This window comes from Stegostoma tigrinum, chromosome 2, assembly GCF_030684315.1.
Source record: "Stegostoma tigrinum isolate sSteTig4 chromosome 2, sSteTig4.hap1, whole genome shotgun sequence".
NCBI lineage: Eukaryota > Metazoa > Chordata > Chondrichthyes > Orectolobiformes > Stegostomatidae > Stegostoma > Stegostoma tigrinum.
This window is the reverse complement of record NC_081355.1, coordinates 10,367,347-10,395,276: the sequence shown is the minus strand read 5'-3', so window position 1 is coordinate 10,395,276 and position 27,930 is coordinate 10,367,347. Positions and strand designations below refer to the sequence as shown.

General features: G+C 48.4%; 1 protein-coding gene across 11 annotated transcripts in view; it reads left to right on the top strand.

Moving 5' to 3' along the window:
• rreb1a (ras responsive element binding protein 1a) overlaps positions 1 to 27,930 on the top strand; it is a 261,578-nt gene that overhangs the window by 99,461 nt on the left and 134,187 nt on the right. For 2 of the 11 annotated variants that reach the window (XM_059652243.1, XM_059652235.1), the window contains exon 1: positions 22,147 to 22,258. The exons of 5 other annotated variants lie outside the window; for them this stretch is intronic. In XM_059652243.1, the coding sequence (XP_059508226.1) occupies positions 22,189 to 22,258 (70 nt within the window). In that variant the 5' untranslated portion in view covers positions 22,147 to 22,188. Of the gene's footprint in view, positions 1 to 1,046; positions 1,159 to 18,653; positions 18,840 to 18,890; positions 19,051 to 22,146; positions 22,303 to 27,930 lie in introns of those variants that run through there. 4 more of the 11 variants (XM_059652246.1, XM_048548325.2, XM_048548340.2 and 1 more) reach the window with 4 other exon arrangements.

Here is a 27,930-nt window from a genome sequence, read left to right as displayed (position 1 = left end):
CCATTCCACACCATTGCAAACGGCAGTGAAGGAATGAAATTTCTATCTCAAATGAGGCGAGACAAACCCTGCTGTCTATGGGGCTGCTTTTTATCCCTACTGTGTAGCCTCTGTAGTTTCTTTTAATGTTTTCAAAATTAGTTATCTCTTAGAAGGGAAGAGTTTCTTTTCCTTTTGAGGACCTGTCGAGTTTGGGTCCTTTTTCTTCGATCAAATGCACTCAACATTTGAAAAACTCGGAAGACTTCTGAGGAAGGGCCACTGGACCCAAAATGTTAACTCTTGCTTTCTCTCTGCAGACGAGCTGAGCTTTTCCAGCAACTTCTGCTTTTGTTGTTGTCGTTTTCGTCCGCTGTTAATAATTACTTCATTTTTGATTGCCCTCTTGAAGGGGCAAAATGCACCTTTAGGTGGAGCAGAGCAAATAAAGCTATTATTTCTGTGGTCGAGATTAATTATCTGGGGGAACATGCCTGTGTTAGGTTAATATTCTAATTTGCTCTTAGTTGATGGATCTTTGCCTTGAATTTGTTACTTTCCCCATAACTGAGCCTGTCTATTTCTCCCTCTATAGCCTCAGCTGTCTTTATCTCTGCCTCTGCAACTCTACCAACTCCTGGAACCCTTATTCACGTCTGTTACCTCCCAGTTCTCACGATCTCTTGTTCTCCCTTCCTCCCACTGTCTCTCTAACCCTGACTACATCCACATTGGTACTTCTCTGGTCCATGTCCTTCTCCTTATCAAGTTTTTTTTTACAATTGCTCACGGGATGTGGGTGTTGATGGTTAGATGGCGATGATTGTTCTTCCCTAAGAGTTAACCACAGTGCTATTCGTGTGGAGTCACGTGCAGGCCATAGCAAGTGAAGGACATTAGTGTTCTTTCCAGTCTGGCAGTTAGACACTCTATTGTTCTGCCATTCTCACATTCCAATCACTTAATCTGATCTGTGAGCACCCTTTCTCTCCCAGGGCTTCACCCTCCCACTGTACTATAAATGCTACGCCTTCCACACTTCACATCAGCTCTGATAAAGACTGGAAACATTAGCTTGCTGTCTCTCCAAGGATGCTGCCTGATCCCCAGCATTTTTTTTGTTGTTTTCTGTACAGATTCCAGTATCTGCAGTAATTTGCTCCTGTATCAGTGAGACAGGTGGGTTTTTTTATGGCAGTCAACAGCGCTCGCATTTTTTATTCTAGATTTTTTTTAATTAAATCCACCTTGTATCATCTATCATGTCCTGGACCCACATTAGCTCCTCATCTCTTACTTATACTTGTGTTTGAATCACAACTTGGCCTTAACGCTGCCCATCTCTTAATATCTTCGAGCCCAACAAATCCAGGACTCTGTATTCTGTGTGAACTCTGTGCTTCTCTGCATCCCCACTCCTTATATTCTGTTGTCACTACTTGTCCAGGCTCCGAAATTCTCGCCTTCAACCTCAACCCTTTTCAAAATCTTCCTATGTTTTAGACGGTCATTGTGGACTTGATGGGCTGAATGGCCTGCTTCCATACTGTAGTTTTTCTATGATTCTACATGCCTCTTTGCGCTAAACCTCTTTCAGTCATTCCCCCTAATATTTCAAACGTTGGCTCCGTGTCAGTACCTCTTTATGCAGGACCTTTTGGGAAGTTTTCCAATGTTCAGGGCGCTCCACAAATTCCAAGTTGTTGTTGGAATAATCCACTGCAGAGAAACAAGATGGATTTGGGCAATTAAGTTATCTTCTAGCATTTAACAAATTGTAGCTGAGTGAAATCAAACGTATGCTTCTTACTCCAGTAACAGGACGGTGTCTGAGCGGTTAACACTGCTGCCTCACAGCGCCAGGGACCCGGGTTCAATCCCGGGTTAGTCCGACTGTCTGCGCGGAGTTTGCACATTCTCCCTGTGTCTGAGTGGGTTTCCTCCGGTTGCTCCGGTTTCCTCCCACAGTCCGCAGATGCGCGGGTTGGGTGGATTGGCCATGCTCAATGCAGGGTCACACGGATAGGGGAGGGGTATGGGTTTGGGTGGGAAGCTCTTTGGAGGGTCAGTGTGCACTCGATGGGCCGAATGGCTAGCTTCCACTCTGCAGGGATCTATGAATGTAGTGACAAAGGAGAGGTACATCAAGGAATCTAGAATCGTGGAATCCCGACAGAAGCAAGCCATTTGGCCCATCGAGTGGACCTCTATCTAACCTGGGTCTCTGGTGCAGTGAGGCAGCGATGCTAACCACTGAGCCACTGTGCTGTACATTTGTAACAGTAAAGATGAGGATTACTGTCCTTCTTTGTGTGCAGGGTGTTGGGGCATGTCATACCATAGTTCTGGTCTTTGTGTTCAGAGGCTGCAATACTTCAAGGCTTTTCAAATATGCTGTACACTTACTTGGCTTTAGATCTTAGTTATGAATCATGAAAAGCTAACATCGCTGGGCAGCAGGTACAAGAGAAAGTGAATGGAATGTTGACCTTTATTTCAAAGGGACTGGAGTGTAAAAGAAATGAGGAAGTTTTGCGAAAACTATACAAGGCACTGGTCAGGCCACACCTGAAATACTGCAGACAGTTTTGGTTTCCTTAGCTAAGGAAAGATATATCCTGGCATTGGAGGCAATCCAGGGACGGTTCAGTTGATCAATCCTGGGTGTGGAGGGATTTTCTCATGAGGAGAAGCTGGGCTTTAGCAGAATGAGAGGAGACCTTATTGACACCTATATGTTTCAGAATGGTTGGTCGCATGTTTAAGGCAAAGATGAGGAGTTTCTTCCCTCAGAGGTGGTAAGTCTGTGGAATTCTTTACCACAGAGGGCTATGGACTAGGGTTGTTAAGTGGATTCAAGGCTGAGGTAGACATTTGAGTCAAGGGAGACGTTTAAATCAGGAAGGGACTCAACAGGTAAATGGAAAGGGCAGGGAAGTTGACAATTATCAGGCAAGCCACAATCCCATTGGCTGGCAGAGCAGAATTGATGGACCGAATGGCCTAGTTGTGCTCCCATGCCTCGGGTTTTAGGTGCCAGCAGGTTTATTTGTTGTAGTACATGGCTGTAAAGATCATGCCTGAGCCACTATTGCTGGAAGGTGTTTGTTTTTATGTGTGATGCTATCGGTTTGTATCCAGAAGTTGTTGTATTGTTTATCTCCTGGGCTGTTGGCACTGTCAATAAGGCCAAGTATTTGTTGTCCGTCTCTAATTACCCTTGAACAGAGTGGCAACCAACAGTCTGCCATGTTGTGGTGGGCCTGGAGTCACGTGTAGGCTAGACCAAGTGAGGAGTGCGGATTTCCCCTACCCTAAAGGAAGTTTAGTGAGAGAGACAATGTTTTATATCAATTCATAGTTCATCAACAAGATGAGCTTTGTATTCCTGATTTATTAAATGAATTTAAATTCTGCCTGCTGCTACGAGAGGATTTGACCCCAGAACCATACAGTACAGAGGATGCCATTCGGCCCATGGAGTGCATACTGCCAAATATGTACTGCTGCCCCGCACTGGTCCCACTCGGCCCATAGCCTCAAATGGTATGGCATTTCAAGTGCTCATCCAAATATTTGTTAAAAGTTGTCAGGTTATTTACCTCCACTACTCTTCCAGTAACCCTGCCCAGCGCCAAGTCCCCCATCAACCTCTGGGTGAAAATGCTTTTCTTCAGATCCCCTCCAAACCTCCTGCCTTTCATCTCTAAAATTAAGCCCCTGTGTTGCTGACCCTTTAACCAAGGGGAAAGGCCCCTTTCTAACTAACCTGTCCATGCCTCTCATAATCTTATACACCCCTGCCTCGTCCTCCCTCAACCTTCTCTGCTCTAAAGAAAACGACCCAAACCTGACATGCTCCATCCCACCAACATCCTGCTGCACCTCCTCTGCAATCGCATGCCCCTCGAGCATTAACCAGATTACTAGTTCAATGGCGCTACCACTACACCACCAGTATTCTTAGTACATTGCCAAAAAAATGGGTGGCACGGTGGCTCAGTGGCTAGCACTGCTGCCTCACAGTGCCAGGGACCTGGGTTCGATTCCAGCCTCGGGTGACTGTGTGGAGTTTGCACATTCTCCCCATGTCTGCGTGGGTTTCTCCGGGTCCTCCGGTTTCCTCCCACAGTCCGAAGATGTGCAGGTTAGGTTGGTTTGGCCATGGGAAATTGCCCGTAGTGTTCAGGGATGGGCAGATTAGGTGAGTTAAAGGCAAAAGTGGTAGGGGGATGGGTCTGGGTGGTATGCTGTTCGGAGGGTTGGCGTGGACTTGCTGGGCCGAATGGCCTGTTTCCACACTGTAAGGATTCTGTGATTCTCAAAACAACTTTCTGTGAATGTTGATACAGCCAGAAAGGCTGTTTGAATGGTACCCCTGACTTCAGAAGGGCTGAAACTGTGCTTTCTTTCACCTTACATGTGACCAAGACATGTTTACCACCCACCATTGTGTCATTGAAACCCTAATGTGTAATTGTATGCATTGATGGATGAACCCTATCCCGAAGCGCATGCACTCTCGTACTGACTCATTCGTGCACACATAGACTCCCTCGCATGTGCATAAACACACACACACACACACACTCTCACGCACACATACACACACACTCCCTCGCACACACACACACACACATACACACACACTCCCTCGCATGCGCATACACACACACATACACACACTCTCCCTCACATGCACTCTCACTTGCACACAATCGCTCCCGCACACGTTTGCTCACTCGCTCTGATGCGCATTCACGCTCTTACACATGTGAACGCTCTTTCTAAAGAGAGACGCAGTAACAGTACTGGATTTTACCATGTTGCTTCCTGTAGAACAGTAAGGGACTGCGGGTGGCAGGGAGAGCTTTTTGTGTTGCGAGGATGTGATGGTGACGGCTGTTTCTGAAGTTGTCGACAGATTGCAGTCGAAACGTCTGGAAGGCTGGGTTGATGAATAGCAGGAAGGAATTGGGTTCTGAGAGTGATGGGGGAAGCCTTTTCTGTCTTTGATTTCCCCCGGCCTTGTTGCCTCGTTGATGAGATTTACTGCCAGCCTTGTTCCATTTTGTACGTTGCTGGTTTTTGCCATTGTGTGTGTGTGTGTCACTGTGAGTTCTTACTCCAGTTTACAGTGGCACTCTAAAAGGTTTATTAACACCACATTCCTCATCCCGACAGTAGGTCTTTCCTCTCTCATCAATGTGATACAAACTTTGGCACTTGTTGCCGTGGCAGGAATCCCACAATGCACTGGCGTTCCCAAAATCGTTCATCTTGCCCGTGTTAACAAAGTGTGGGGCTGGATGAACACAGCAGGCCAAGCAGCGTCAGAGGAGCGGGAAGGCTGACATTTCGGGCCTAGAAGGGCCTAGGCCCGAATCGTCAGCCTTCCTGCTCCTCTGACGCTGCTTGCCCTGCTGTGTTCATCCAGCTCTACATCTTGTTATCTCAGATTCTCCAGCATCTGCAGTTCCTGCTATCTCTGATACATCTTGCCTGTGTAACTCTTTCACCGTTTGGTAGATAATTTTCCATGAGACACCATTCCGTTGTGCATAAGCATTTCCTTTTTTTAAAAGTAGTTAACACATTTTAAAAGTAGTTAACACATCAGCAATCAAGTTTTATTGTATTTTTGTCTTGCAAACCTGAGCCCATATAATTTGGTGTAAATTGAATGTTAATGGGTGTATACCTGCTTTCTACGTATTCTTTTGTGACTTCTCAGTGAACTGTTATCTAGGCATGTGCAAATGGCTATCCTCAGGTGTGTTAAGTCTTTCACAATATCCTGACAGCCCAAGAATTATTTTTAGGACTACATTAGCTATACAGCACAGAAACAGGCTGTTCGGCCCGACCAGACCATACTGACAGTCATGCTTCTCTTAAATTATCATCCATCGTGACCAACAATACCCCCTCTTCCTCATTTTCTTATCTGGGGTCCCGAAAATGTTGCCGGACTGTTTGCTTCGAGCACTGTGTGTGGGAGCAAGTTTCATAATCTCACGTGTCACTGTGTGAAATTACATTCACACAGCAGCTTCGGAAACAGGAACAAGAGCAGGCTGGATTCTCCAGCATCTGCAGTTCCCATTATCTCTGATCACAAGAGCAGGCCTAATGAGCTTGCTGCCCCGTTCACCATGATGATGGCTGATCATCCATCTCAGTACCCTGTTCCCACTGTCACCCCATGCCCTTTGAACTCTTTAGCCCCACAAACTACATCTGACTCCTTCTTGAAAACATTTAATGTTTTGGCCTCAGCTGCTTTATGTGACAGAGAATTGCACAGGCTCACTGCTCTGCCAGTGAAGATGTTTCTCCTCAGCTCCATCCTAAATAGCCTATGCTATGTCCTTAGACTGTGCTCCCTGCTTCTGAACTCCCCCAACCCCCGGTCACCGGGAACATCCTTCCTGCTCTCCTATCACATTTGAGGTGGAAGACAAGTGTTTGGGAATTCCGATGACCACATCTGCGGCTGAGACTTTTCGTCACTAAAGGAATGAAGGTCGGGCGGGAAACCGGCAGGATAATGGAGTTGGGGGGTAATCACGTCAGCAATAATCTCGTTGAATGGTGGAGCGTTTGCAATGGGCTGAATGGCCTACTTCTGCTCTCGTGACACCACTTTCCCACATCCCTTCATCCCCCTAGTATCTGAGAGTCTGTGGTGAGGCGACTTGACAACTGGCCTAACCTTTAGCCTGAGCTTTAGTCTGCCCCCCCTTGACCGTTTTTGGTGATTTTGTGTGGAAACAGCAAAGTTGAGCGACGGTCGGTGTATCAGGCAGAAGGTTATCAGTCGGCCTAAAACTCTGTTTTCTCTTTCACCCTGTTGTGTTTCCTGTCTCCCGCAGCTCACTCAACTTCGCCCTGCTATCTGCTTGCAGTCTGTCCCTCTTCCTCACTCCTGAGGCCTACCACATTGAGTAACTCCCAGAGTTTGTGTGTTTATTGCTGTACAAGGGTCAATGCACTCCCAAAATGATAATGTTAAAGGAATTTGTAGTTAATACAAAATCCTTTGTGTTGTCAGGGCAACTTGCTGCAGCCACCGCTGGACAACCATGTCCCGTCACTGACCTTCCCAGCGTTTCACTGCTCTTTATTTTTAAATGTAGACCCATCAAGTTGCACAGCAAGCTCCCACACACACACACAGCTGTGGGAAGGTGGCCTGTTTAGTGGACGCTGGTGATGGATTGGAACATTTGAGCCCTTCCTTTCTTTGAAACAGAAATGTTCCGCGTCTACCCGAGAGGGCAAACAAGGCCTCATCCTCAACATCTCTTCAGAGGAATGAGGAGAAAATAGGAGCAGGAAGATAAAGGCCATTCAGTATGATTGCGGCTGATCTTCTGACTCAGACCCCTGTTCCCACTTTGATCCCTTTTAAGGACTGCATCTAACATGGTGGCTCGTGGTTAGCACTGCAGCCTCACAGCGCCAGGGACCCGGGTTCAATTCCAGCCTCGGGTGACTGTCTGTGTGGAGTTTGCACATTCTCCCCGTGTCTGCGTGGGTTTCCTCCAGGTGCTCCGGTTTCCTCCCACAGCCCAAAGATGTGCAGCCTAGGTGGATTGGCCATGCTAAATTGCTCATGGTGTTCAGGGATGTGCAGAATAGGTTGGGGATGGGTCTGGGTGGGATGCTCCGAGGGCTGGCGTGGATGTGTTGGGCCGAAGGGCCTGTTTCCACACCGTAGGGATTCTATGTAGTTGTTTCGGCCTCGCCCGCTGTCTGTGGCAGGGAATTCCACACCTTTAACTTTTTGAAACAGCAGTTTTGACAGCGCAGCAATCTCTGTACGGCGATCTTTCACACTGAGTTGTGCATGTGAGTTGCTGGGGGTTTGATGCTTGAGCTTTCTGAGGGGCACGGCCAGCGGTGATGATGGTAGGTCTCTAAAACCGAGTAGTGTGTGTCTGGGCCTACTGACAGCGCTCTGAGATCAGGACGTGTTCACACAGTAACCACAAAGAATCCTTTATAAAGAAAAACAGTCACCTTCCTTCAGTTGGGGGCATTTTCCTTACTGCTAGGAATGCGTGTTGTTTTTTATTTTTGAAATGTTTTGCTGTTCACAGTGTATTTGCAGGGTAAAATCCAACAGCTTCAGCTGTTCGCACTATCTCAGGGGCAGTCCTGTCCCGTCTCTCTGAGAATTTGCAGCTCGACGAGTTTGTAATTCAGAGGGACTTCCAATTTCTTTCTGCCTCTCAGTTGACCAGGAATCTCTCCTGCTCCTACCCCACCCGCCCCCGCCCCCAGTGCCGTGTGCTTTGGGAGGATTTACAGATTGGTAATCAAATATTGGGACTATCTCAGCCATCAGGTCCTGGAGTGGGACTTGAACCTGGCATCCCTGGCTCAGAGACAGGGTTCACTATTCGTTGTGTCAAAACGCTCTCATGTCGTTTAACAGCGACACAACAACTTGGATTTGTATAGCACCCTGGTCACAGAGCACTTCACTGGAAAGCTGCCAAACAGCATGTTATACTGAGGTAATGTAGAAACAGGCGGTCAGGGGTTTGGTCAAAGAAATAAGCGAGGTTGGTTAGCTTGTTTGGCTGGACAGCAATGCCAACAGCATGCGTTCGATTCCGGTTCAGGTCATCGTATACGCCTCTCATCTGAGGCACGTTGACCTCTGATGAAACCACCACCAGTCACGTCGCTCCCTCAGGCTGACTTTATCCTCTCAGTAGTGTTGAGTGTTAAGGAACACAGCCCCCAAATATGGAGGACGGAGAGTCAGGAGGCAGAATTCGGCCAATTTGTCTCCATTAATGAGGTGCTGGCAACACTGGCCAATCACAGAGAGGGAATGGAGTTTGCCGAGCCCTTTCCACTGCTTAGATCTTTTGGCGATCCATATGACCGTCTCCTGGAGGGAGGGGAGACAAAGTTGGAAAGGTTAGCATTGTAAATCATTGTTCTTGTGAAACTGGACTTGCAGTTAACCACAAATTCCCAAAACAGGATCCTTCCTGATGATGAGACAGTAGGAACTGTAGATGCTGGAGAGTCTGAGATAACACAGTGTAGAGCTAGATGGACACAGCAGGCCAAGCAGCATCAGAGGAGCAGAAAGGCTGACGTTTCGGGTCTGGACCCTTCTTCAGAAATAGAGATCATTTTCAGAAATCATTTCTGAAGAAGGGTCTAGGCCCGAAACGTCAGCTTTCCTGCTGCTCTGATTGCTGCATGGCCTGCTGTGTTCATCCAGCTCTACACCTTGTTATCTCCTCCTTGATGGTGTGATGTTTTGAAAGCAGAATGAACTCCTTTCTGGTGAACAATGTACATTATTCCATGGGGGTTCTGTTTATCAGTGTTCCCCAGGCAGGGCCTTCCTTTTGAAAGGAGGGCCATAGTGAGGACAGCTGCAATCCCCTTTGAAGTGAAGAGTTGTGTCTGGAAGCAGAGTGGTGGCAGTGATGTGTATTTGCCTGAGAATCGAGAGAGCCTCCGAGAGTGAGCACGACCCAGTGCGATCTCTGCCTTGTCAGTTCAGCTTCAGATCCTCTGAATTCATTCTGCCCTTCTCAGAGGGTGAGGAGGAGGCATGAGAGGGGGCCTGGGGAGGCAGGGTTAGTGAAAGCCTGGAGAGTGGTGTTCACAGACCAGAGGAAGCAGGTAAGTGAGAGGGAAGGTGGTGGGAGAGGGGTCAAGTGAAATGGAGGGCAGAGGATGTTGAGATGGATGTTAGGGGGTAGGGGGCTGTTGAGAGGAAGGGGGATGAGACGGAGGGTCAGGGAGGGTTAAGAAACCATTGTGATGGAGACATGAGGGGAGGGGTGAGTCAGTGGGAGATGATAAGATTGGGGTGACGGGGTTGAGGTGGAAGTTGCAGGGGTGGGGGGAGCGGGTGATAAGGCCAGGAGAGTGGGGTGCAGGCTGAGAGAGTGAGTTTTTACGTACTCCTCATCATCATGGTGTTGAGGGTGTCTTATACAATTTGTTGGGTTGTAGAAATTTAATTTAGCTCCTCTCAACCCCTCCCCCCAACCCACCCGTCCTTGTCCCCTACAGAACACCCCCACCCCCGGCCATAGTTGGGTATGCCCCCCAGGCTGGCTTTGTTGGGCCTTCGTGGTTTCGGGCCTTTTTTCCTCTCGATGTCCTCCTCCTTTTTGTTGCTGCGAGATGCAAAGTGAGCAGCGTCTCTGAAAGTCACAACAAGCACAAAAATAGCTCGCACGCAGGGCCAGAATCAGATGCTCGAGCCGTCAGCTGCACAGGTGGCTATGTCAACTTCACGCTACCCTCCCTCCCCACCCTTCCCCCACCCCACCCCACCCTTCCCCATCAAACCTCCCCTCCCTTCACCCACACCACACCACTCTCTCTCTCTCTCTCTCTCTCCCCCCCCCCCCCACCGCCCAGGCTGCAAACTGAGAAGCACAGTCATGTTACATGCGGGATGTGGATGAGAAAGGCACTGTTGCAGATCAGCACCTTTTGTGAAATGCAGATAAGACTAAACAAACAGGTTAGGCTGGGTCCTGAGGGCCAGTGGTATTCCTGAAGACAGCTTGACTGCTTTCTGCCGGGGGTGGGGGTGGCGTTGGGGGAGGGGGGGGCGCACAGGGGTGGTGCCTGCCCTTTTCAGAGCTTCTTCTCCATCCCCCCCACCCACCCCAACCTCTTTCTAACGACGAGACCCGAGGCCTTCCTCTTTCTGGCAAAGAGACCCCACCCCACCTCACCACGACCCCTCTGAAGCAGGAGACACTGAGGTTTTGACCCATTTCGAACACGTGTCTCACTGCCTGTTAAACAGCACCCAAAACAGCGCAGCAGCATTCCTCGCTGAACATGCCTCTCCTCTGAGCAGCTTTGAACTGCAAGGAATAGAATTTTTTTCAGTGTGTGTCTTGTGGAAAAAAAACACCCAACAAAAATAGTTCCCAGAGCCCTGACTGATGCTCATTACAGCTGTTCTCTTTGATTTCTTGCTAGCTAGGAGGGTGTTTTTTTTCTCTGACTTCTCTCTCGTGGTACATAAACTGAGAGTTGACCGCCTCGTTCTCAGCGAAGGCCCAAGAGAAGCCTTGCTTAATTTTTTTTTCATTATTGCGGGTGTCATTTCTCCCCTCCCCCCCCCCCCCCCCCACTTTGCAGTAGGTCACCATTTCAATAAATTGCTCAGCAGCGCAGAATTTGCATGTTGCTAAAACAAGGCAAGAGTTTGAGGTTTCACATCTTGTGCTTTCCAGGACTGGGAGGCAAGAGACAGACCTTTTTTTTTCAAAAAGGAATGTGTGTGAGAGAAGAGAGAGACTCCATTTTGTTTTCGAACATCACAGGAAGCAGCTGGGTTGGATGGGCCCCCATTGACCTGGAGGCGCAGCAAGAACACTTAACTGTCAATCTTCCTTGTCAGACCAAGCAATTCGATGCCCTGTGTGTGAAGACACATGGAGCTGCTTTATGTTTTGTACAGGAATTTGTACGTGCCCGGTGTACCTCCTTTCACGTGTAAAAGGGGTCCTGGAGACAGCCCAGAGCTGCTTCATCTCCATAGCCATAGCCCTCCAGACCAATCAGAATCTACCTCGGTCTGAACTCAAGGGGGGCTTTAAACCACCGTGGGGTCATTTCATTTCAGAGCAAAGGCTGAGGAGTTGGGTGAAAGAGGGGAGTTTTAAAAGAAGTAAGCGTTTGACTTGTGGAAGGTACCAAAGTGAGGCCAGGTTGGGGAGTTGGCATGCCCGTGTGTGTGCGCCTGTGTGTGCGCGCGTCTGTGTGTGTATATACACGTTGCCTTTCTTCTGCAAGCTTTCACTGAGGCCTCTTGCAAGTACCTTCAAATATTTATTGATGGGGAGGGAAGGAATATCAACATATGACTGTGACTGTACACTTATGAATGTTGGACATTTGCTGTAAAAATAGATAAAATGGTTGAAGTCCTAACCATTGTGATAGTGTTACAAAGAGCTAGTACTGCCTCCTCTCAACAAAGTTGAAAGCCCTCCCTCAACAACAACTGTATTTGTATAGTGCTTTTGACATAACGCAGAGCACTGCAAGGCACATTCTTCACTGGTGTGTAACAGAACAATATTTGACACCGAGCCCCAGGAGGAGATAATCAGGCAGGTTCGCAGGAAGTGGCTTTTGAGGAACATCTTAAAGGAGGAGAGTGGGGTGTAGGGAGGATATCCCGGAGCTTTGGGCCTAGGTAGTTGGAGGCCTGGCCCCCTGCGATGGAGCAAATGAGATTGGGTTCCACACTCATTCAGATGGCTCTTCGATTATTTAAGGTGATGGACAGAAATCTTTTCTTGTGGGAGGTGGGATTGTGTTAGACAGACAGAGCCAGTCGGGGGTCATTCCAAATGCTGGTGAGAATTCAGTGTAAAATTCTCAATCCGGATCCAACGGCATGAGGAGGCCACCTCGGAAAAGTAAGGAGAGGTCCTTCGAAACCCAACAAGACAGGAGAAATAGAAAATTGAGACGGACGTGCAATACGCCCAATGCTATACTTTAGATACCAGAAAGGAAGAGTTGCGTTTGTATATCACCTTTTGGCAGCTTGAGGATATCCCCAAATGCTTTGCAGCGAATGAAGTATTTTTACAGAGTAGTTGGTCCCTGTGATGTGAAAGACAGTAGCCGGTTTGTACGGGGAAACCCACCATTGTCTCGAATTATTTGATCTCCGTTGCACAGAACCCTCTCCCATTCAGAAGAGCTGGGAACCAATGAGTTGACAATCCCATCAATGTGCAGAACCTGCAGCAGTGGGAGCACAGCGTACAGCTTTGAGGCAGTGGCCTTGCGAATCAGAACGTCTTTTTGTGTGTGTTGATGATGACTCGTGTTTGAAGGATAAACATTGGCCAGGACTGTGGGACAGCTCCTCTCCCTCCCTGTCCCACCCCTGTGCTTCTAGAGTCACGTGTGGGTCAGATTGATAACGATGGCAGATTTCCTTCCCTGAAGGGCTCTAGTGAACCAGATGGGTTTCTGCAATAATTGCTGGCAGCTGTCATGGCCGCCATTATTCAGATAAGCTTTATCATCCCTTATTTACTGATTAAATCAGTTCGAAGTTCACAGTCTGCCGTGATCTGATTTTAACACACTTCACCTGGGCCTCTGGACCTGGGCCTCTGGATTGCTAACCCACTGAAGTTCCCACTAGATCACTGCCTCCTTGTCGGGGGTGGTAACACAGAGGGTGAGGAAATAGGATTAGCATCCCTTTGGGAATGGCCTGGACTCTCCAGGAAATGAAAATTCATCTCCGGGGTGTTGTTGTGAGAAACATCCAAAGTATCACAGAATTGTTACGGTACAGAAAGAGGCCATTCAGCCCCCTCCCACCCCTCACCGAGCCTGCAGTAGGTGCTGTTACCTGGTGCCAGTCTCCTGCCTTTCACCCCTATCCCCGCACACTGTTGCCATCTGAGTAATCAGCCGGCCCCTCGTGAATGTCTCAATTAACCCTGACACCACTGTATTTCCAGTCCCTAATGACTTGTGTGTGCGTGGGGAAAGAAAGAATCACTTTTGCTTTATTTGCGCATCGCTTTATTCAGTCTATGCCCCCCACATTCTTTTTTTGCCAATTGGAAACAGCTTCTCCCCTACCCGCTCTGTCGCGATATTGAAAATCTCGATCGAATCTCCTCACGGCCTCCAAGGAGAACTGCACCCGACTTTTTCGATTAATCCTGTCCTCATCACTGGAGTTTCTCATTCCCGGGATAACACTGCGGACGCTGAGAATCTGAAACAGTTCAGTGACCCTTCCTCGGGACTTCTTTTATTCTCGGCCCAGGATTGCGGTGTTTTTCTATAATTCTCATTTTGCTGAACATTGACCGCGGCTGTTCGGCCGAGCATCATCCAGTTGGTCAATGAGTCCTTTGCGCTTTCCATTTGGTGCGTAGGGCAGGCAGAGCATCATGAAGGAACATGGAGGTGATGGACTAATACTAGCTGAAGTGTGGAGACCAGGCATGTAGCCTCCAGGAACCCTTGAGGAATATGGAAGACAAAGGGGTCACAGTTTAAGGACATGGGCTAGACCATTTAGGGCGAAGATAAAGAGAAATGTCTTTACCCAGAGGATGGGGAGCCTGTGGAATTCTCTGCCACAGGCAGCAGTTGAAGCCAAAACGTTGAATGTTTTCAACGAGGAGTTAGATGTAAGTCTTGGGGCTGAAGGGACCATAACGTATGGGGTGAAAGTGGGAACTGAGTTGGGCAATCAGCTGCGATCATATTGAATGTTGGAGCAGATGTGAAGCCCGCTTTCTGTTTCTATGAAACAAAATTCTGAAGAGATTCAAAGTGTTGAAGGAAACTCTACAACTGATTATAAGAAGGCAAGTAAAGTTTACTCTTGTGATCACCCAGTACTAAGGGCAACGACAAACTGAAGCGAGGACCAAGTCACTTTCGCCCCTTCTCCCTCCCCTTAAAAGAAGGTTGGTTGCTCAGTCCCAGAAATCTTTTAAGCGCTGTCTCGGTGATTTTCTTTCCTGCTTTAATTGTAGTTAAAGTGCGCTTATAACTCCAGCCCTTCACTCTTTCTGTTGTCACGTTTGTTGCTTTTACATATTAAGGTTCTAAATGGGGGAAGTGCATCTGAGTATTTTTGCCTTCTCCTTTTTGGTTAGAACTGCTTTGTGTGTGTTTCTAAATGATAACGTGAGCTTAAGGCAAGTGACAGCGAATAATTGCTGAGGCATTCAGTTTGGGGAGAAAATATTTCTTTCCTCATGTTCCCATTGAAGTCAGTTCCACGCTCCCTTGTGCGACTTCAGCTTTAAACTATTAATATTAATTTTTCTGAAGAGTGGTCTAGGCACGAAACGTCGGCTTTCCTGCTCCTCTGGTGCTGCTTGGCCTGCTGTGTTCATCCAGCTCTGCACCTTGTTATCTCAGATAGTAATACCTGACCTGTTTGATCATGAACAGATTTTTTTAATGGATGGACAGCAGGAGGAATTGATAGAAATACTCCAGTGTTTTTCTGTCCACGGGTGCAGGGTGCGAGAAAGATTTGAAAACAGTATTGGAGAGTTTATTGTTAACTGTTTGTGTTGAGTCTGAAATTCTTTGAATGAGGGAAAGCATTTTTAAAGCTCCCATCCCCTGTATGTTTTTGTATCAGAGGGACTCCTGTTTACTGCTAAAGGAGGAAGTGTGCCTACAGGGAGAAACGATGGTGGTTGGACAGATTCAAGCTTAGCACAAAGAGGAAGAAAATTACATTATGAAAATGGAGGGGAATTCTCAGCGATGTATGACTGTGTTCCTCAAATCTGCAGTGGCTTCAACCACTGTATCACAGACCCAGCTTAAAAGAGCGAGGCACAGAACCAGGAGGTGGTGTCATTTGGAGAAAGGAGGCCATTCAGCCCATTATTTCCTGTGGTGTTTTTAGTTTTTAAAACAACTTTTATGACCCATTTTGTTTTTGAAGCCTGTTTAGATGAAGCCAATCATGTTAGTAACATCCACAGCTTCGTAGCCTGAACCCAGCTGGGTATGTGCTTTCTTTGCCCCATTGACCCTAAGAAGAGACAAAAAACAAGTTGCTGGAAAAGCTCAGCAGGTCTGGCAGCATCTGTGAAGAGAAATTAGTTGATGTTTCAGGTCCAGTGACCCTTCCTCAGACCGCTGATAAGAGTATTGACTTTATCGGAAAAAGTTTCAGGTAATTTCTTGAGACCTTGCTGTCAGCGATGGAAAACCAACTTATTGCTTTCTTGAAATAGAAATAATCGGAACTGCAGATGCTGGAGAATCCGAGATAACAAAGTGTGAAGGTGGATGAACACAGCAGGCCCAGCAGCATCTCAGGAGCACAAAAGCTGACGTTTCAGGCCGAGACCCTTCATCAAATGAGGGTTCTCTGATGAAGGGTCTAGGCCCAAAACATCAGCTTTTGTGCTCCTGAGATGCTGCTTGGCCTGCTGTGTTCATCCAGCTCCACACTTTATTATCTTTATTGCTGTCTTGAGTTTTCTTCACAGCAGGAGCAGTGCTCAGAGGGAAATTAAGGACAGCACAGCGGTTCAATTTGTTCCTCCCGGCTGGGGTACCTGCGTTGCGTCCTCAGTCTGAGGTAGGAACTGTCCCAATTGTCTTCTGTCTGTGAACTCCCTTCGAAATGGCCACCTTGGTGTTCAATGCCTTGTTTCTTGTGTTGGCTTTTATCGGTAGGCAGCTATCCAACTCGGTCCCCAGCCCCGCTCGGTTTCCCCTTGAGCCCTGTCATGGTATGTACGTAGATCTAACCGATCCAGAAAGATGCTTTTGAATTGGTGCATTGTGTGCGATTCTGTGACCTGCTTTTGTTTAAAACAGAACCTTACTGATACATCTGCAGTCCTCCAGAGCGTTTCACAGATCATGAGTAACTTTGAATGTTATCGTTAAGTGGCAGTGGGGCGTTAGATTTGACTGGCGTTGCTGTGGCAACATGCGCTTTTTACAAGCATGTTGCAGCTTCAATACTGACAGCGGAGACTTCAACATTCCTTTCTGTGCTGAGGGATCTCTCCTTCCCTCCTCTCTGGCTGTTATAGGTGCGAGTGGAAAGGATCTGAGAGTGGTAAACAATCTGTTTTTCCATGATTTGACCTTGGGCATTAAGCCCTGGAGTAGGACTTTGAATGCTTCATGCTCAGAGCCAGGGACACTATCTTCTCCATCACAAGAACATTCCCTCTTGTTTGATTAGGGGAAGCCCACATGCACACAGCCATTCCCACCATGGGTCACTTGTAGTGATTAGAACAAGGTCAGCCAGTGGACCTCCGAGAATATGAGCTCCCTGATTGGGGCTGTTAATTTGGTCCCATCAGGGAGCCCTGGCTGACAGATGTGTCTGAGGTTCTGTTCACCCTGTGAGCTGGCCCTGAGGGCACTCGGTCAGTGTCAAGGACTCTCCGTGTTTAAATAAGGAGTGACTCGTTCGTGGGGGGGCACCGACCTCTGCATGGAGTTATTTCCTCTCAGAGCAGGCCAGTGGCCTACACGTGACTCCAGGCCCACAGCAACGTAGTTGACTCTGGTCTTTTAGGGGTGGGCCATAAACACTAGCCTGGCCAGCGATACCCTCTTCCCATGAAAAGATAAAGGGAAAGAACAATTATTGGTGCTACAGCGTGAAGTGTTAATGCTGGCCAGGACAACGCTCGAACCACACCACCCCCCCCACCCCCCCAACTAGACCCTCTACACCAGTCCCTCCCCCAAAACCAGTCTCTCAGCTGGGAGCATGTTGATCTTTAAAAGCTGGAACCTGTGTCCTGCATCTCACCCCCAAACCCCCACTCACCCACCCACTGCCCCCCCACCCCACCGCACTCTAACGCCCCCCCCCCAACCGCACATTCCCCCATTCCCACCCCACCGCACACTCCCAACGTCCCCCCCCCCCGACTGCACACTCCCACCTCCCCCCTTGCACACTCCCACTCCGCTTCCCCCATGCACATTCCCACTCCCCCCCCCATGCACACTTCCACTCTCCCCCCCATGCACACTCCTACCCCCCCCACCGCATACTCCCACACCCCCACCCCAAACTGCTGAGCTCTGACCGAGGTGTAACGAAAAGGGGTCGCTCCCTCTCTAAGAGGCCTGGGCCTCCCCGAGCGAGCTGCAGTAGTGGTCAAGTATAAAACCGGCCAGGGCGCTGTTCAGGAAGAACTGCCATCGACCAGAGAGATTCTTGTGCATAAGAGTCTCTTACCACCCCATTTGCTCCATTGGCAACGGAACCTCGCAGCCCGTAACTGTACAGAAAAGGCAAGGGATTGCAGTGGAAAGGGTAAGGGAGTGGAAGTGGTTTACTGAGGAGCCAGCACACTGGGCTGAATGTCCTGTGCTACACTCTTCATTCCAGGTTAATGGCACAGACAGACATTTAGATTGCTGTGTCAGCAGTAATATGACAAACGCCCAACCTGCACTTTGTCATCGTCTGCTCGAGATTCATGTCTGGATGCTGCACAGGCCGCGTGAATACAGGCCCCTTACAACTTAGAGAAGGGGGTGCTTGTTGGTTTTGGCCTAGTCCCTTTAGACACATGTGCGAGCTCGCACACGCGTGTGCACACACACACACAAGCACTCTCTCACGCGCACACACAGACGCTCACACAAACGCACTAACACATGCGCTCATACAAACACGCACTCTCACACGTGTGCTGTCACATGCACGCTCTCAGGCTCTTAGACATATACATTCACCCACACATGCACATGTGCACACGCACACAGACACAGATACACAAACGCACCCCACCCCAGTTGTTGTTGTAGTCCTGTTCCAGTGACCGGATCTGGAGTAGTCTGCAGGGCAGAGGTGACTCTGCTGTACTAGAGCTGTGGTTTAGACTGGGCAATCTGGGGGTTGCAGGGGGAGTGAAATGTGTAAGGGATGATAGAAGTGTCAAAATGGAGGAGCAAACACTCAGCCTGTTAACCTTCAAAGCTCCACCTCCCACAGAGTGAACTGTTGTAGTTTCTTCAGAGCTGGCTTGCTCAGTGCTAATTATCGGAGTCCGCCTGACAGCTAGCTGGTGCATCTTTGTCACGTCCGTAAGCTGATAAGCCCCATGTCGATCTGCCTTTTCAAGCCTCTTTACCGTGAAGCACCTTAATCAGACTGCTCTCCGATGCAGTGGCTGTCTCCGTGAAACTTAGAGTATCTCCAGCCGAGATGTTGCAAAACTCTCGAATTGCAATGGTAGAAGGTTTTGTGTTTTTTGTTCAAGAGTGACTCCCTCCAAGAACCCGAGCTGGTAACTCGTCCATAGTGGAGATGTTCTGTCTGTTGGCCAGTACTACATATTGTAAGTCCCCCTGCGTCTCACACAGCACTTTCTGAAAACGTTTGCTGCTATCGTTTGGCATCCATTTACAAAATAGATGAAAAACCTTCCTCCACAAAGTGACCCTGAACATAAATTGTTGTACAGCCATTCCCTAGGTTGTTGAATTGGTTCCATTCTGGCGTCCTTTGGCAAGTCGGAGCATATGCGGGACAATGGAACGCGGTTGCTTGTGAGTACCGGATACGTTCATTTGTCAGATGTTTAAAGTTACCCCCCCACCCCCGTATGGGCCTGTGTTTGTAAAGTAGCCTAATACAGAATCCTGTAGTGAGGAAGCTGGTGGCGTTGTGGAAATGGGCTGACAATGCACGGGGATCCGATCTAATCCAGTGCTGACCCTGTTTCAAACCCAGCCACAGTATCTGGTGGAATTTTAAGCAAACTTTGTTTGCAGCATGTGGGTGTCACTGACCAAGTCGGTATCTAACTCCCAGTTAGAAATCATTTCTTTACGCCTGGAGTCACAAGCAGGCCAGACCAGATAACGACATCAGATGTCATTCCTAAAGGACATTAAAATCAGTTTTGTGATAGTCAGCAATGGCCTACATTTGGATTAGCTCTTTTTATACCAGATTTTTATTATTAACCTTCACCAATTGTTGTGGTAGCGTTTGAATGCCTGACTTTTGGACATTAACCTGAGGTTCTAGATTACCAGAGCAGTGACATCAACACTAAGCCAGTGACACTTCCCCCCCCTTAAAATTCAACAAATGAATAAATCTGGAATATACAGTGAATCTCAGTACCGGTGACAGACAGACCATTGTCAATTGTTGTAAAAACAAAAACACCCCCAGATAACAAGGTGTAGAGCTGGATGAAGACAGCAGGCCGAGTAGCATCTTAGAAGCAGGAAGGCTGACGTTTCGGGCCTAGAGCCTTTCAGGCGGTCCACCACCCAGCCCCCATAACCTTGCTTTTCTCAAGGCTAATCTACACCTCCCTGATCACTATGGGGCAATTTCCCATGGCTAATCCACCTAGCCTGCACATCTTTCGACTGTGGGAGGAAACCGGAGCACCCGGAGGAAACCCACACAGACACGGGGAGAGTGTGCAAACTCCACACCGACAGTCGCCTGAGGGTGGGATCGAACCCAGGTCCCTGGCACTGTGAGGCTGCAGTGCTAACCACTGGGGCACCGTGCTGGCCTTTAGATAATGAGCAGGTATTGCCCAAGCTGGAGAGTGGATAAGCCCCCTGTTCCATGTCGTCTCTCTCTTTCCGCACAGCCGCCCCCCGCCCGGACAGAAACACACTGTTATTCTTCATGGTGTTCCTGCACTGGAGGAAGGGGGCCGACATCATGGCCAACTTAGATGCTGCCTTTAACTAGAGCCCAAGGCAGTGCTCACTTTACAGAAGGTGACTACAAACTGCAACATTTGCCCTCTTGTTGAGCCTTTGGGTCTCGCTGTTGGGTGTGCGCGGTAGGATTAACTCGCTGACCAGGCACAGACTGGGGAGCAAGCAAGTCAGCAAATTCAGAAGGTGTCGAGGAGCAGGCAGGAAAGCGGGAGCACAGGCCCCAGGGCAGGTCAGCTGTGACCTTATTCAGTCGTGGGTGAGAAGGAGGGGCTGAATGGCCTACCGCTTCTCCTCTACCTTGAGAGATGCTGCGTTCTGATAGAGATCCTGTTTGATCGAAGAGGGCGTTATGGACAGAAGTGCAAAGGTCACATACCAGCGCTTGGGGCCTAGGCAGCCTGAAGGCAGGAGCACTGACAGCGGAGCAGTCGAAAAAACTGGCACGCAGAGGTGAGAACTGGAGGGAACGCAGAGATCCCAGCAGCAGGAGGAGTTTACAGAGATACAGAGGGGTTTAAGATCATCAGTCAGGGCTGTAAAACCTGACTAAGGAAATCATCTCAGTATGCGCTGGCTTCAAAGGAATATTTGATAACGCTCCTATGAATTGGCTTGCATTGTTTTACTACGTCAATGCTCCTACATAAATGCACTTTATTGCATTCCAGATGGCTTCTGAGGTGCTTTACTGGCTATACCATTTTTATCATTAATCTTTTGCACAGCTACAGGTCTCGGATCATTTGGGCTGTCTGTCCTGAAAAAGTGCATTCGCACCGAAACGAGAAAAGTTCTTTCCTTTCTAAAACGTTTCTCCCCCTCCCCCCTCCCCACCCCAAATCCCGGATGCCTTTTTTTTATTTGCCAGTGGGGTAACAGCGCATCGCCTCTACCCTCGCCGTGGATCTGCCCCTCCCTCAGTTGCCGTGATGTTCTCTCTTTTGATGTGCCGAAGATCCTTGTGATATGCTCATGCATTAATGAACACCCAGCAGCGCCATTTTGTATTATTCGCTGTTGGCATGTGAGCTTCACTGGCCAGGCAGCATTTATTGCCCATCCCTAATTGTGCCCCCCCCCCCAACCCCCCCTTGCAAAAGGGGCACTGAGCTTGAACAGCAGTGTAGTGCGGGAGGCGGGGGGAGATGCAGGATTTAGACCCGGCGACAGAAGGAGAGGCAATAGCTTTCCAAGTGGGGATGGTGAGCAGCTTGGAGGGGAATGGGCGAGCGGTGGTCTTCCTATGTATCTGCTGCCTTTGTCCTGATGGAGGGTGTTGTCAGTGGAGCTGTTGGTGAGCCAGTGTGAGCAATGAGATATGAGCCTTCCCATTGCATTTACATCATACCAAGAGTCAGGTTGGCCGCTGCACTTGATAGTGGTTAAAATCCAGAGACTGAAGCCCTTTTCTTTTTGTTTATTGATTCTGGTGGAATTGTTCGTACTGTAGATGGACATCAAAGCCGTTAATCATTAAGCTGACAAAACAATGCTGACCACTGCACCAATACACTAAGCCAGCTGGCCCTCAACGCCCACCCCCCCCACCAACCCCGAACACTCAGTGAAGCAAATGACAGTGCAGAGGAACTGCAGATGTCCTGCTTGTCAGAATTCCACACGCAAAGAAAAAATGTCTGTAACCTGACTAACAGGCTCAGCAGGAAGGCCGACATTTCGGGAAGGGTCTAGGCCCAAAATGTCAGCCTTCCTACTCCTCTCATGCTGCCTGACCTGCTGTGTTCATCCGGCTCCACACCTTGTTATCTCAGATTCTCCAGCATCTGCAGTTCCTGCTAATCTCTGTAACCTGACTCCCTTCTTGTCTAGCGTTGTTCTCCGCTTTTTGAAGGGGAGGTGTTCCAGCCAGTCCGTTCTGTAATGGACCCATGGGGACCATGTAGTATAATTGGGGGAGGCGGGTGGGTGGAACACACATGCAGGGGTTGGGCCTAGTACTGTTACCAACTACTCTGCAAGGAATGTAATTGAATGCAATGCTGTCAGTGCCCATTGCTGGCGTGGTGCTCCTTCTGGAGAGGAGTCGTAGGCTGTATTTATGGTAACCTGAGCAGCTTGTGACACCCAACTACTGCACGCCAATCTGTGAGACTATTTTGATGCCCCTTCCCTTCTCCCCAACTCTATTTCCCCCCCCCCCCCCCCCGGCCCTGTTTCCCGATTTAAGCACCAGGAGTGGTTGTGTGGTTCACAGATCTCCCTGGGTGTTTGCTGAGCAAATATCTGCACAGTTTAAAATGGCCGCCCTGCCTGAAGTTGTGGCCTGAATGTGAAACGAGGCCTGTGTAGCGTCCCCGGGCGTGGAAGGATTTGTGCACGTGTGTGTCTGCTCTTGTTATTTTCTTTCAAGCGCAGGGTTTCTGGAAGAGGATTTGTGTGTTTTCGAATCCTCCACTAGCTTATTTTTGGACGGCTGTGCAGGATTTCCTTGACAAATGAGCTGCAGGAGTGCAAGATGCTGGATCGCATCCTGTCGAGTTCAAGGGTCACGCTGCCAAAACTTTGTGATCTTGTCTGCTGTACCATGTTGGCAAAGTCAGGAGGGGGCTAATATTGCCCCTTTTGTCGTTTTCCTTCAGATTTTGTTTCAATTCAGACAGCCGTACGCTGCAAAGGGATCCTTAATGAAAGACATTGGCCATTTTAATTAGTGGTTGCAGCTTTATCTGTGACGTGGGTCGGCTGTGTTAAGCACTAAATCCCGGACTATGTCTTCGCAAGGAATAATTACCTGGCCTTTTGAACGAGCTGTGCAAGTCCATGGCACGAATCCCCGGAACCTCCCCGGGTGCTGAAAGTATTAGGTGTGTGGGAGAATAGGGAGGCTCTGCAGGAGAAAGGGGGTAGGACTGGTTTACCCCCCCCCCCACCCGGCCTCCTGTCCTGTGTGCTCTTGTTGCCACTGTTGGTGGTCATCCTTCTCTCGACCTGTTCAAGGATCCCAGCAAGCCCCCATCCCTTTTTCCTATCAGTGCATTGAGCCCTTGTTGACATATGCCCCAGTCAGGTCAGGCGATAGGCTTATAGCTGGATTGTTAATCCAGAGAACCAGGTAGTGTTCTGGGGACCTGGGTTTGAATCCCACCACAGCAGATGGTGGAATTTAAATTCACTCAATACCTGATGATGACTGTGAACTCATTGCCGATTGTCAAAAAAAAAATCCCCATCTGGTTCACTAATGCCCTTTGGGGAAGAAAACTGCCATCCTTACCTGGTCTGGCCTATGTGTGACTCCAGACCCACAGCAATGCGGTTGACTCTTAACTGCTCCCTGGGCAATTAGGGATGGGCAATAAATGCTGCCTGGTTAGCGATGCCCACATCCCATGAATGAATAAAGGGGGTAGAAAAGAGACAGCCCTGGAATTGTGGGGTGGAAAAGGAAGATTGACAGCCCAGTGAGTCCACCACCTAAGAAGGGAGGAGAGAACTGGTGGCTATGCCATTAGTTGCCTCACTGTGGAATTCCTGACTCTCGACCTCTGTACTCCACTCCCCTCCTTTTAACACACTCTGCAAAATCTACCGTTGACCTTCTGTTGCGGGTGATGGTTGATGTACAACACTGGGGAAACTCAGCAGGCCCAACAGCATCTATGGGGAGAGAAACAGTGTGCGTTTTTATTTCAAAAATATAATTTAGCCATAAAAATACCTCTTATAGACAGACATAGTCAGTGAAGCAGTTCTGTTCTGTACAGTAGCATATGAAGAAACAAGCAAACAAACATGGGAGCTTGACTCTTTTCAGCAAACAAACCCGGGCATTTACTTGTACAAGATTACATTTACATGTACTTGAGGCACTGTGTGGGTCTGATCACTGAACGGACCCCCACTTACCTTCAGCAGGAAGACCTCAGACAGTGGTCTTTCCTCACTGCACCTTGGCAGCAGCTGCCCAAAACATTTTAGTGCTTCCCGCAACACACAGACCTGGACCTTGGGACGTGCCAGTCTGCAACACTTGATCGAGGCCAAAACTCCTTGCAGTTAACATTTTGAGTCCAGTATGATTCTTGCTCAGAACTGCTTTATAAAGAGAAGTCCGGTTGTAATTGTACAAGGTTTTGGGACCACATTTAAGAAAGGACATAGGCAGGCACTGCAACGAAGATTGGTCCCGCAGATGAGGCTGAGTAAACTAGCTCAATAATCTCTGATGTTTTTCGAAGAGTGAAAAGCAATTTCACTGAAATGTACAAGACTCTGAACAGATTGTGCTTTAGATTCCCCGGCCTGCAGAAACAGTGTCAAGGCATGGGGTTGATGATGTAGCACTGAAGTGATGAGAATTATTTCACTCAGAAGGGTCTTGAGTCTGCGGAGAGGAGAAAGCATTCAAAAGGGACCTGAGGGGCAACTTTTTCACACAGAGGGTGGTTTGTGTGTGGAATGAACTGCCAGAGGAAGTGGTAGATGCAGGCACTGTTACTACGTTTCAAATAAATTTGGATGGGTACATGAATAGGAAAGGTTTGGAGGAACATGGGCCAAACACAGGCAAGTAGGACTAGTCTAGTTTGAAATTGTGGCCGGATGGATGAGTTAGATCAAAGGGTCTGTTTCCATGCTGTGAGACTCTATAAATATATGTAAGATTGGGAATAGGTGGAGTTTTGTTCTGGTTTTGGGATACAGGGCGGCATGTTGGGAAAAGTTTGTGCTTCTCGTGATGATGCTGACTTGTTACAGTAGGGGATTTGTCAGCATTCATTTCGCACAGCCACCTTTGTCATTTTCTAACATCAGAACCCAGACATCTGGAGATAGCTAGCTGCAAGCATAATGTTACCCTTTTAATGTCCATTTTTATTCGTTAGAGATGGGTGTTGCTGGCTGGGTCAGCATTTATTGCCCGTCCCTAGTTGCCCCGTGATTTGATGGTGAGCTGCCTTCTTGAACTGCTGCAGTCCTCCCACTGTGGGTTGACCCACAATGCTATTAGGGAGGGAATACCAGGATTTTGACCCAGCGCCAGCGAAGGAACGGCGATCTATTTCCAAGCCAGGATGGTGAGTGGCTTGGAGGGGAACTTGCAGGGGATGGTGTTCCCATGTTTCTGCTGCCCTTTCCCTTCTACACAGAAATGGTTGTGGGTTTGGAAAGTGCTGACTAAGGAGTCTTGGGTGAATGTCTGCAGTGCATCTTGTAGAAGGTACACACTGCTGCGACTGAGTGTCGGTGGCAGGGGAGTGGTGCCAGTCAAGCGGGCTGCTTCGTCCTGGATGATGTTAAGCTTCTTGAGTGTTGCTGGAGCGGCACCAGGCAAGTGGGGAGTATTCCATCGCTCTCCTGCCTTCTGTACGTGATGGAACAGGTTTTGGGGAGCCAGGAGGTGAGTTACTTGTTGTAGTATTCTCAACTCTGACCTGAAATTGTAGCCACTGTATTAATGTAGCGGTTCCGGATGAGTTTCTGGTTGATGGTAACCAGAATGTTGATACTGGGGAGGGGTGGGGCGCGGTTATTAGTAATGGTGGCACCATTGAATGTTTGATGGAGTTGTCTAATAAGGGCCTCAACCTTCCACAACAGCTTTGATCAGTGGCTTACCTTGGCTCTTGCTGTAGGCAGTGGTGTAAAATAATGTAATTAGGTCTCAGATCCACCCAGTTACAGTGGAGAACATTGGCCTGGGGTAGTCCTCCCGGTCACTATCCACTGAGCCTAGCTTTGTGTTTCAGCAGCTGGAGGAGGATTTGATCCTGTTGGGCAGTGATGGCTCCTGCAGTTGAATAGCCTCGTGCATGATAAAAGAGGTATTTTGAATGAGGGACAGACAGGGCACTCAGCAACGGCAGGCAATTCTACAACAGTTGAGGTCTCCGAGGGTGTGGACATAGAAATTGGCATGGACTGTACTGCAGGAAGCCACGGGCAAAAGGGAGTTGCATTCAGGGTGTTATTTCTAAAAAAGGTGGTGGGGGGGGGTTGCAAATGTTAATGGGACTAGTCCATCCTCTATCATCCAAATTTTATTGCGACTGATGTTTGGGTGAAGTTTACAGGAAGTCCTTCAGGACCCCTCTCAAGTTTGGATTTTAACTTTACCATTAATGACTGTTTTCCACTTTTCCATTTTCCTTCATTGTCCGTACTGAGCAGTGTGGAACTCTGTCTCTTCTGCACAACTTTTATCTTTTCTTTTAAGTCAGCAATTCCGTGCAAGCCTCCCTTTGCTTATTAACAGTAACTTGCATTTCTTTCGCGCCATTTATTTAGTGAAACAAGACGTCCCCAAGCACTCACTGGCACATTGTAAAGCCTAAAGGAGACTCCAGTTGTTGTAACGTTGGGTCGGAGGTGGTGGCACAGAGGGAAGTTTTAAAGACTGTCTCTGAGATTTAGGAAAGGGGCGAGGGTGTGAGCAGGAAAGCTTTAGGGATCTCAGCAGCTGACGACACAACTGGCAGCGATGTCGGGATTACACTCGGGGACACTCAAGAGGTCAATGTACACATTTGTTTGTTTGCCTGTTTCCAATCTTAATCAGCTCTAAGCCTTGTTCCCTCTTCCCAGACCAACTGCCCCTCTATTAATTCTCCCACACATGCTGTGTGATTTTTTTCCCATCTCTCTCTCTCTCTTTCAACCAGCTCCACATCCAGTTCAATTCCAACATTGTTACTCCATTCCTATTGCTTTTAATCTATTGCTATTAGTCCAGCTGTCTTGCTTGTAAGTTTTCCTTGATTGTATCTGCAGTGTTCCCAAATTATCAGAGTGCTTCAGCTATTCTTGTTGGACGTTATTCCCAGCGACTAGTGCTGGATGTTTTAAATGCTGAAGTGGTTCAGACTGTTATTTCCATGTCACACCCATCCATCAGGCCTAAAGACATTCCTTTTGTAGAATATTCCCAGTAAACCATCTCTCTCGCACTGAAGCTCATGTCATCACTTGGAGTGAACCATTGTCTCAAAAACTGACACAGCTAGAGTTGAATCTTTCGGACGGCGGTTAATTGTGGAGGCAGACTGAGTTTTTGTTAGGGCAGTTTCAACTGCGTCCTGTCACAGAATCGCTACAATGCACATGGAGGCTGTTTGGCCCATCGACTCTGGGCTGACCCTCCTCCTGAATAGTCTCTTTTTTAAGAAAAAGAAAAGTTTTTCCCTGTGTCATCTGCAAGGGTTGTAGGCAAGGTCTCGTCCGATCACATGGTGTGGTGTGTGTTGTTGTGTGAGTAGTCTCTCGGCAGATGAGCTTGTGAAGGATTTATTGATGTTCTTTTGTTGATCTGATAATGATTTGAATCGATGCTTAAAGTTGGCGGGCATTTCAGGGAAAACGACAAAGGATGCGCAATGACTTGAGTTGTCGAGGTAGCTCCCAGCTCCCCACATAGCAGAACGCCATTATCCATTCAGTAAGCACATGCCTGGATGATCCTGGCTTTGTCAGTGGGATTGAACTGTGCTTGATCTCAATGCTTGGGATAAGATCAGATGTCGGAACAGGAGTAGGTCCTGTTTGGCCCTTCGGACCTGTTCAGGAAGATCATTGCCAATCAGATTATAGCTTTGACTTTGCTTTCCTGCTAGCCCCCCTCTAACTTTCTGTGACTTGTCCCTGCGAATGTCGGAAATCAGAGGCAGACCACCAGGAAAGGAACACTGTTTGTTATTGAGCACCGAAATAGAGCCACTCACTACTTGTGGCATACACTCCCAGCCCAGGACAGGCAGTTCTGTGGACCCGTCCTTG